At 34.8% G+C, this 11,316-nt stretch overlaps 1 protein-coding gene across 7 annotated transcripts in view; it reads left to right on the top strand.

Annotated features, from left to right (window-relative positions):
* The window catches only part of STAU2 (staufen double-stranded RNA binding protein 2), a 294,518-nt gene that overhangs the window by 28,524 nt on the left and 254,678 nt on the right, over positions 1 to 11,316 (top strand). For 2 of the 7 annotated variants that reach the window (XM_029923404.1, XM_029923401.1), the window contains exons 1-2: positions 890 to 908; positions 6,411 to 6,541. The exons of 4 other annotated variants lie outside the window; for them this stretch is intronic. In XM_029923404.1, the coding sequence (XP_029779264.1) occupies positions 6,428 to 6,541 (114 nt within the window). In that variant the 5' untranslated portion in view covers positions 890 to 908; positions 6,411 to 6,427. Of the gene's footprint in view, positions 1 to 889; positions 909 to 6,410; positions 6,542 to 11,316 lie in introns of those variants that run through there. One more of the 7 variants, XM_029923403.1, reaches the window with a different exon arrangement.

Here is an 11,316-nt window from a genome sequence, read left to right as displayed (position 1 = left end):
GAAAAGCAAGCAGTTAGTAGTGCTTAAGAAAAATTGATTCAGTATCTAATGGATAGTTGATACCTGTCACAACACAGCATTTTATATACTGTTAAGTGAAACTGCAATACAATCTAAGTTTATTTTGGGAGTGTTTGCTGTATAATTGGATTTAATGAAATGTTTAGAGGTGCAGTAGGCATGACTTTGAGTAGATAATTAAAGAAAATGCAAAATGAAAAATAATTGATTCATATCATCTTTGTGTTTTGTGATTGTTAAACAATTTTTCTTTACGTGTTGCAAACATTTCTCTAGTTTGTAGACCATTTTCGCATCATTTGTGGTATGTTTTGGTGTACGGAAGATTTACATTTTTATGTTGTTAAATCTGTCAATTTATTTCACTGTGGCTTTTAGGTTTCTCTTCTTATCTAGAAAAGCCTTCTACCTTACAGGATTATGGCAGATTTAGCCAAAGTTTTTTGTGCTTTTGTCCTATTTTTATATTTTCATTTAGTACTTAGGGAATTTATTTTTGTGTTTCTATTAAGTAGGAACTTACATTTTTCCCTAATAGGCAATTATAACAGCAGTTTGATCCTTGAGTAGTGATTTTGCGTGGATAATCTTAGGTTATACTCTAATTTGAAGTTAATGAGGTTTTGTTTTAGTTACAAATATGAGTAGGTAATTCTTTTTCTCCTAAAAGGCAAGAAGCGGTGGAAGGTCAATTTCTTTGCTCTTTTGACTCTGTGTTTATTTATTTATTTTTTTTCTTTTTTATTTACTTGGGAATTAGGATGAGTCACTTCCAATAGCAGGGCATAGGGGAAGGGAAGCCAGCAAAGACATAGACACTATATCCAAGTCATTTCTGGGACCAGGGATGGAAACGGATTCTTCTGTGAAGAGACTTGCCTTGGCAGGTGAGGTAGACCAAGACTTTATTAGCAACAGCTCTGGCTGCAATTTAACTACCTTAAAAATGTTGCTACTGTAAGTTCTGGCTTAGGAAACTTTTGGTGTTTTGATGGATTCTAGTCAGTTTTTTCTGCTGTTACCTTCTATGCATTCTATTTTCTGCTAATGATCTACTTGTATTTGATGGAATGTGATGTTTTCTCTGCTTTCTCCTGCATGTGTGCTTGGACAAGCTTGGATTGTCTTTCTGTATGCTCCCCTTGCTAGCTTGGCGAATTTGCACTTTCTTTAATCTAATCACAACTTCTTTAATCTGATCACAGCCTCTTAAAACCTGCCTTTAAATACCTCCTCCACCTAAGAAGTCCCTTTAACAGCCTTATTATAGCACTTATATTGTAGTATTGTATTTGTTTATTATATGTGTCTGTTTCTTGTACTCTTCTGAGCTCCTTTGGGACAGGGATTTTTGCCTGTTGATTGAAAAGTCTGAGCTACATTATTTTCATATAGTGTGAAGATATAAGTCTCCGAGAGGACATTTTATAAAGATATAAAAGTAGGGTCTATCTTGAAAAGAATAGAGTATATCTACTTTTTATTGCATGTGCTGATACTGTTAAGTATCTCTTTACCAGAGCTATTTATCAAAGTTATGGAGAGTTACATGTAAGCAAGTTTCATATCAACAGAAATAGAATATTCCGTAATCAAAATATGACAAAAATGTTTTATATCACAGCTGAGAATTTTTCAGTGGAAACAAACTTCTAATGTTATGAGTCAGTGGAAAACATAATATATGTTTCTTACAGAATGTTAAAGAAGTCTATTTGTATGAATAAAATCAATATATCCTAACAGAACATTATTTTTCAAATTTATTTTTTCAGAGAGAGAGAGAGAGAGAGAGCAAGGGAGGGACAGAGGAGAGAAAGGGAAAGAGAGAGAATCCCAAGCAGGCTCTGTACTGTGGGTGCAGAGCCTGATGCAGGGCTTTATCCCACAAGCTGTGAAATTCAAGACCTGAGCCAAAACCAAAAGTTAGATACTTAACTGACTGAGCCACCCAGGTGCCCCTAGAACATTTTAAGCCAGAATACTTTAGCTTGGAAAGCTATGAAAAAAAGTTTATAGAAACCATATCAATGTTTTTGTAATTTGATGATGGTGTTTAAACGAATTGTTTATAATCAGAATAATAGATTCTTGTCATTGTGTGTCTTGTATCATCTCATTAAACTCATATAGTAATATAAAAACAACTATTATTTCTGTTTTACTGTCTAGGAAAGTGGGTTTTCAGTACTTTCTCAAAGTCATAGAGCTGTCAGTAGGTGGCAGAGATGTCCAAACAGGATCCTAACCATCATAGGGCAGATGGCTCTCTCGAAATGGTCAAGTTGTAGATTGTGAAATCCGTTCTCATTATTTTTATTTACTTATAAGTAGGCTTCTATTCCAGCCACCAAACCGACTTGAAGCCTATTTCAAAATACCTTCAGGAAGGACATTCTTAGGTCTCTTGAAAATGTATATCTATGCAACAGTGTATACATTTCTCACTTTTCACAATGTTGACTTTTCTAAAAAAAGTTAGAAAGCTAATTTTTGGATCTCCACTTTTATAGACCAATTTGTTTTGTAGCTCTATTAAAATTTTGGTTTAACTTTTAATTATTGCTCTATCAATGAGCACTGTCAAGTAGTTAATACTAATAAGATTTCTGATTAAATAGAGGAATAGCTATTTAAAATAAAGTTTTAACCATAAGTTAAAGTTTGTAAAATAAAAAGTTAAAAGGACTAGTTTTAAAAATAATAAATCTAAGCCTTTGAATTTTAGTTATGAAGCTTTATCTAAGTGAGATCCTGCATGTATTTTGCATGCCTTTCACACCAAAACCTTAGTTACACATTAAAATGTTTTACTGGATTCATGTTCTTTTGATGAAGCAGAGAATCAAAGTTAATGCAATATAAATTTAACACCATCTTATTAGTTGGCACTTTTCTTAAAAGATTTAGATTAGGCTTTCTTACCCAACAAGTACACAGAGTTATAAACTTAACATTTTTCCAAAATGTTTATTTATTTTGAGAGGGAGAGAGAGAGAGAGAGAGAGAGAGAGAACACGAGAACACGAGTAGGTGGGGGAAAGGCAGAAAGGGAGGGAGAGAGAATCCCAAACGTGGCGTCCAATGTGGGGCCTTGATCTCCCAAAGTATGAGATTATGACCTGAGCAGAAATCAAAAATCAGATGCCTAACTGACTGCGCCATTCAGGTGCCCCTAAACTTATCATTTTAATATGTTAAAAACCTAGGTTATTAAAGTTTTTCACTATAAAATTATAACATTATGCTTGCTGTGCTCCTAATAGTTTTTGCATTGTAGCAGATGAATGTGTAGCATTGCTGAGTAGTATAAATGCTACTTAACTGTTACGCAGAATTGGCTGACTTTTATCAGACTTAGTATTTTCTCATTTTTAACAAATCAACATTTTTTTTTTTTGATATTCAGGTATCTGTGTTATCTGTTGTACTTGAGTTCTTTAATGCCATGATATGCAGGGACTGAAATTAGTTATATCGAGGTCACTTTGTATTTTATATGGTGACTGACTTTCTGGTACAGTTTATAAAATTTACAATGGAATAAGTCAGATGCAGGTTTCCTCAAACCTCTCGACTTATTCATGTCTTCTTTGTGCTGTTCCAAAAAGTAATAATTACTGGGTTTTTTCGTTTTTGTTGTTTGTTTGCTTTTTGTTTTGCAGGCCATTTAGAATGGTTTAATGGTAGAATCAACTGCCATCTGTGCTGCTCCTACAGCTGGTTGTTTAGGTTCTCTTTTCTTTCACTTGTGCCTAACTAGGTATTTAGTCAAGTAACTTCTTCATTGTAATGCTTGTGATCAAATTATTGTACTAAAGTATTGGTTCTATGAAGAGTACTAAAAAGTTAAGAGAATATTGTTTTGTCTGTTAAATTTGCCATAGAAAGTTTATAGGTGTAGTTCCTAAAACTAGCTATTTCTATTCATTTAATGTATGCTCGACACATTGTGATTGACTACTGTTTAATTGGGCAGAAAGTAATTCACTTGCATGCTTTATGCTTAGATTTTAAAGTGTTTCTTGGGACTGATTTGTAGGGGATGAATGAAAACTAAAAAGTTAATGTGTCTATAAATGAGATGAAGGAATAGTATAGGATAAAATAATTTACTATATATTAGGAAAGTAATTTGAAGCTATAATATTTAGATTACTGTACATTTAAAAATCTTTTTTAATTTTTAAAATCTTTATTTTTGAGAGAGAGAGAGAGAGAGAGAGAGAGAGCACAAGTGAGTGGGGGAAGGGCAGTGAGAAAGGGGGATACAGAATCAGAAGTAGGCTCCAGGCTCCAAGCTGTCCACACAGAGCCTGACGCGGGGCTCAAACCCATGAACCACGAGTTCATGACTTGAGTCAAAGTCAGTCGCTCAACCAACTGAGCTACCCAGGTGCCCCTGTACATTTAAAAATCTTAACCTCAACAATCTGTGAGTTAAGTAGGATAGATTTATTACCCTTATTTTACATATGAAGCATAGAAGGCTTAGTTAAATTAAGCAACAATCGTTAAGATCTTACAGGTTAGAGAAGGATTTCTTAAGACATAGAAAGCACAGACTATAAAAGAAAAGATTGGTAAATATAATATATAAAATAATCAATACGAAAAAAGATGGAAGCAGTTCCCGAAAAAGGAAACCCAAATCATCAATAACATGAAAAGATGATTATCCTCACTAGGAAAATGGGAATGCAAATTAAAATAATAGTGGGGATAACAAAAAATAATGTTATACATCAGATTATCAAAAATTGAAATGCCTGACTGTTCAAATTTGAGAGGAAGTGGTGATTCTCATACTGCTAGGGGAAGGTAATTTGGTACAATCACTCTGAGTGCCATTTGGCACGTGTTTTTACTCTTAAGAGTAAAGAATTGAAACAACCTAAATGTCTGTTAATAGGGGAAGGGATTAAAAAACTGATATAATGATGGAAATTATTATTCTTATTCTTAGTTTCAACGTGTATTTATTTTTGAGAGAGAAACAGAGTGTGAGCAGGGGAGGGGCAGAGAGAGAGAGACACACACACAGATTTTGAAGCAGGTTCCAGGCTCTGAGCTGTCAGCCCAGAGCCTGATGCAGGGCTTGAACCCACAAACCAGAGGATCATAACCTGAACCCAAGTTGGAGGCTTTACCAACTGACCAACCTACTTTATATAGCAGTTAAAATTAATGCAATGGATCTATATAAGTTACAATATCAAAAACACAATATAAGATTGAAGAAAGTAAGTTGGGAAAATTGTTAATATTACTATTAATATGACAATAAAACCATATGTATATATGTATATCAGGACTATTTTTTCATGTACATACATGCATTCATATATAAATATATTTGCAAATATCCCAGAGGGACATATTCGAAAAAAATTTTTTTAATGTTTACTTAACTTTGAGAGAGAGAGACCAAGACAGGTCTGAAGCAGGCTCCAGGCTCTGAGCTGTCAGCATGGAGCCTGACGCAGGGCTGGAACTCAAACAAACTGTGAGATCATGATCTGAGCAGAAGTTGGATGCTTAACCAACAGAGCCACCCAGGCACCTCCCAGAGGGATATATTCTAAATTCATAGAGTCGTGGTTTCTGGACAGGATAAAGGGAACTTAACTGGAATACTTTTAATAAGACTCAAAACAATCATGGAAAAACTAATTTCAGTTCTAGGTCGTAGGAACAGGGACATTGGTTAAAATATCTTTTCTACTTGTGTTAAAATTTTGCTAGGAAAAAAAAAAGAAAAGGAGGTTACTAAAACATAATAGTTGGAAGAGCTAGTACTTGATTCCCAAGTCTAGAGCTCTTTCAGTTAATATGCTGCTTCAAAATTAGAAGGAAAAAAATTAAGACCAAGTGATATAAAAGGTTGGGTTGCCTGGCTGGCTGTTGGTAGAGCATACAGCTCTTCTTGATCTTGGGGTCATGAGTTCAAACTCCATGTTGGGTGTAGAGATTTCTGAAGAAATAAACTTGAAAAAATAATTAAAAAGGTAGAAAGAATTTAGTTTTATAGTAATAAGAATCAGGAGAATTGTGTTTATGCTAAAGTTTTTTTAAAAGGAAAGGGAAGTTATAAGAAATTAAAAATTATTATAATATAATTTAAAAATCTTTAAGCATGTTGTTATCAAAAAATAGAGAGCAACTTAGGTAGGGGAAAAGTAACTTTAATTTACTGTTTAAAATGTGATACATATTTCTGTTGCATGTAATGGAAGACTTTAGATGATTTGATTTTTTTATATAAAACTTGTGAAAATAATTTAATCCAAATTTACAATCTAAGTTCAGTCAAAAAAAGTCAAAACTAGCTTTTCATCCATTTTGTAAAGTCATTCTTCACAAAAAGTTTACAGCCTTTTTATTTACAGCTTCTCTACAAGATAAAATGGCAAACCCCAAAGAGAAAACTCCAATGTGTCTGGTAAATGAGTTAGCCCGTTTCAATAGAGTCCAACCCCAGTATAAACTTCTGAAAGAAAGAGGGCCTGCTCATTCGAAGGTAAGGTTATGAAGAGAGGTGGTGAGACATGCTTATCAAAGTCTATCAGATTTGTCATCTCAGGTTTTAATTGTGCTTCATTTTGCAGGGGAGGGGCAGCAGGTTACCTGAAGGCTTTTGGTTCTGTTTTTACTAATATTTAGAAGTCTGTAACTAAACAATTTTATAACTCATTATGGTTTATGAAGCTCTTTCAGATACAGTACTTCACAAAAATCTTAACAAATCATGAAATGTGAGTTTTTGATTACTGTTATATAAATTAGGGAGAGAAAAGTTAATTGACTTGCCTAAAGTAAAAATGAAGACAGAGGAAATATAACAACAGTTACCTAGTGAGACATCTTTGCCAATGTGAGATGGAATTCTAAGTTTTATCATTTATAAAAGTTGTATATACCAGTATTATTATTTATGCATTCATGTATAATATTGTTCTCTTAAATGGAAAAGCAATTTATATTTATATATAACCTAATGCATATATGTTATGTGTGTATATATATATGTCACAAAGAAGTTTATAATCAATGCACTTATGTTTGAACTCTATTCATATGTTTTAAAAAAAGTCTCAGTTGTACAGATTTCTTTGATACATTTTTATTTTTTTTATTATTTTTTAATGTTAATGTTTTCTTTTTTTAAATTAAAAAAATTTTTTTTAATGCTTTTTATTTATTTTTGAGAGACAGAGAGAGACAGTGCGAGCAGGGGAGGGTCAGAGAGAAAGGGAGATACAGAATCTGAAACAGGCTCCAGGCTCTGAGCTAGCTGTCAGCACAGAGCCCGACGCGGGGCCCAAACCCACGAACTGTGAGATCTGACCTGAGCCGAAGCCGGACGCTTAACCGACTGAGCCACCCAGGCGCCCTGATACATTTTTAATCTTGGATTTGGAGTTATCATAAATTTTTGTATATTGAAGTAATTGATTCTCTAAAAGTTGGTTAATCTGTATAAAGCAACTGGCTACTGGACTATTTGTTTTCCAGCACCTCCTTCAGAGTAAGGAATAGAAGATAAAACTCAAATCCATTAATTCTGTTCCCTATTAGAAGCTTTTATGAAAGGATTTCTTGTGTATAATTTATGTAGAGAAAAAAGTTGTGTAGAGAAAAACGTTACAGCCTTGGTATGCCTATTAAGTATCCTGACTCTCTTTTGTACCCATTAATTCATACTCCTTCATACTCCTCTTTTTGCCCTTAAGCATGTTGAACTGTTTGCATTTCTTAGAATGTTTCATGTATTTTTCATATCTCTTTTGCCTATGTTGTAGTGCCTCCCTACCTTGAGGGCCTTTTTTACTTACTCATTTTTGAACACTTAGATCACATACCACATCTTCTGAACTTCTGTGAAACTTCTCTGATCTCTCCCCCAGACTTTCAGGAGGCCTTGCCTTTCTCAGGTGTAGACATTGCTATATGTAATTAGGGATGTGTGTTGATAATTAGTCTTATACTAGACTGAGGTTTTTTTAGCTTATTTAAATAAATACTTTATCCTTTTATATTTTATGGTTCCTCTGGTGTATATCTTTTTAGCTCCTCATTTCTAATTCCAGGAATTCTTCCTTGAGATAACTCCTCAGCTTTGAATTTCACGTGAATAGTCCCCTCATGGTTGTCATTTTGCTCACCTCTGGGTGGTTCCATCACGTTTCTCATGCCTCTCTTTTACTCTAACTCATCATGTATTAATTTTTGTTGGTTTCAGTGTCTACACAGATGATTGTTCCAACATCCTGACATTTCAGTTTCTTGGACTTCTGTTATTATCTTGCTTCCATTCTCCTTCAGCCACTCATTCCTGTGATCATATTCTTGACTTTATCATTACCAATAACTGCAAGACCCTCCATAATTTTATTTTTTTAAGTTTTCTTTTTTTTAATGCTTTTTATTTATTTTTGAGAGACATAGAGCGCCCAGGAGAGGTCACAGAGAGAGAGGGAGAAACAGAATCTGAAGCTCCAGGCTCTGAGCTGTCAGCACAGAGCCTGATGCGGGGATTGAACCCACGAACTGTGAGATCGTGACCTGGGCTGAAGTTGGACGCTTAACCGACTGAGCCACCCAGGCACCCTGAGACCCTCCATAATTTTAATCTCAAGCATTCATCTTTCTCTTACACCTCCTAACTTTCTAGTTAATTCCCTCTATTAGTTTGACTTCGGTAGTTCTTCCACACCACAAATCCATTGATTCTACCACTCTTCCTATTTCTCACTTCCCTCAGTCTTCACCTAGTTCTTAGCCAGCTTAAATTCCATATACCTTGTATATACCCTCAGCAGTTTTGCTCCCTTTGTTTAGCACTTGCTTGGCAAAATCCCAGCCTAAATTCAGACTCTGCCTTTCATTCTGCATTGTGGATGGACTACCTGTAGGGGCCAGCCTCTCTATTTTTGTACAAGATCCCAACTCCTCTCACCTATTCAAGGCTATTCCTCTAGCTTCCCCTCTCCTTCCCTCCCCTCCCTTTCTTCAGTGTCATCAGTTTCCCTTTCTAAAGGACTAGATTTGTTATTGTCCACATTCTGATTTCTAGACAGTCCCAGGACTCTCTTGGATTCCAAGGAATTTTGGGGATCCCTTACGTAACCTTTGCTTATTGCTCTGGGTGCTTTGGTCATGACTACCCTATTTAGCCTATAGCTCAATTTTTTAATATAATATATATAATACAACATTTATGAGTCTAATTTTCATTATTAATGTTAACATTAATTTGCTGGGTCTGGATCCCTTTTGTGGAAGCAGAGTCGCTTTCATTCATGTATGTCTACTGGTAGTTTTGAGACATGGAATGTATTTTAATGAAATAAATGATTATCTCTGGCATGAAAACTTTAAGCATAGCTCTAACAGTAACCAGTTACATGACAATTTACATATCTATGTATGCATGCATATATATTTATGTTATATACACACACACACACACACACTTACAGTAGTGGTTCTCAACCCTGGTTGTTTGTTGAAATCACCTAAGAAGCTTTAAAAAATAATTATGCCTGAGTCTTACTCTCAGAAATTCTAATTTGATTGGTCTTGGATGAGGCCCAAACATCAAGATTTTTTTTAAGCTCTCAGGATGATTCAAATGTGCATCCAGAGTTGAGAAACATAAATATCTTCCAGGTGGTGTGGAATTATCTTTTCATACACACTTTTTGTTGGGAAATAGTGATCTATTTTATGTTTACATGCATTCCTCTTTCCTCCACTGAGTCTTACAGAATCTAAACAGCTTATGGCAACTTTTAACGTGTGACGATTAAATAAAAAATTGTAATGTTTTCCTTGCCCTCTTGTTTCTCTGCTCACTTTCAAATTGAACTCTGAAGTAATTTAGTATACTTTATATTAATGTGAGTTACTATGATGTTGCTGCATATCCTAGGTAGCTAAATACAGTTCTTCATTTTTTTTATGGATTGTTGTCTGGATTTTTCATGTCTCTTAAGAAGGCTATTATAATGTAGACTATAAGGAAAAGAGGCAGAAAGAACACAGAATGGTATTTTCTTCTTTTCCTTTATTTCCCTATTTTGTGAAGTTGCTGGTACGCATGAGTAAGTGTTGAGAAAGCTCCAGGAATGGCCCTTTGAGGAGGTTTGCTTTGGAATAGCTTTATTACTGAGGGAGACCACATCACGTCTTGAAGCCAGCTAGTCTTTTTTTTTTTTTTTTTTTAATCTTAGCTAGATTTGTCAGGCTTGATCTTTGGCCTACATTATCCAGCTAATGTAATCTTGAGAAAGTAATTTAGAGTTTCAGTTTTCTTATCTGTAATTTGAGAAATATGGTATCTGTTCTAGTGTGGTATATAATGGAATGATGATTTATAAATTTTTAGCAACTCTGTTGGTGATGGGAGTACCCAGATAATTATATCATTGCTTCTTAGTAGTAAATATGATAAAAAAATCATTGGTAAAATATCTACTGAGTATTTGCTATGTGTCAGTGACTTTTCCTTCATTGGAGCTTTCTACTCTGCTGTCTTCTCTGATGATGTCTCTCTTTGGCTATTGTGAATACAAGTCCTTTATTAGATACCTGTTTGGCAGATGTTTCCTCCTACCCTGTGGTTTATCATTTCTTTTTTTTCTTACCAGTATCTTTTGAAGAGCAGTAGTTGTTAATTTTGATGAATCCTAATTTCTTTATCTGTTCTCTGTATAGATTGTGCTTTTGGCCTCATGTCCAAGAAATCTTTGCCTCATCAAAGATCGTATGATTTTTGCCAGTGTTTTTTCCTAGATATTTTATCACTTTAGATCTGGCAGTTAGGTCTTACAGTTATGTAATTGCCATTTTGTGTTAATTTTTGTATGTCATGTGAGATATGGAAGAAGGCTTATTTATTTTTTTGCAAGTGCATGTCCAGTTGTTTTTTTCTTAAATAGTTTATTGTCAAATTGGTTTCTATGTAACATCCAGTGCTCTTCCCCACAAGTGCCCTCCTCCATCACTACCACCTCTCTTCCCCCTCCCCCTCCCCCTTCAACCCTCAGTTCGTTTTCAGTATTCAACAGTCTCTCAGGTTTTGCATCCCTCTCTCCCCCCAACTCTCTTTCCCCCTTCCCCACCCCATGGTCCTCCATTAGGTTTCTTCTGTTCTCCTGTTAGACCTATGAGTGCAAACATATGGTATCTGTCCTTCTCCACCTGACTTATTTTGCTTAGCATGACACCCTCGAGGTCCATCCACTTTGCTACAAATGGCCATATTTCATTCTTTCTCATTGCCATGTACTA

This window comes from Suricata suricatta, chromosome 15, assembly GCF_006229205.1.
Source record: "Suricata suricatta isolate VVHF042 chromosome 15, meerkat_22Aug2017_6uvM2_HiC, whole genome shotgun sequence".
In the NCBI taxonomy this organism is placed as follows: domain Eukaryota; kingdom Metazoa; phylum Chordata; class Mammalia; order Carnivora; family Herpestidae; genus Suricata; species Suricata suricatta.
The sequence above is the reverse complement of the archived record's forward strand: the minus strand, read 5'-3'. Positions and strand labels throughout refer to the sequence as shown.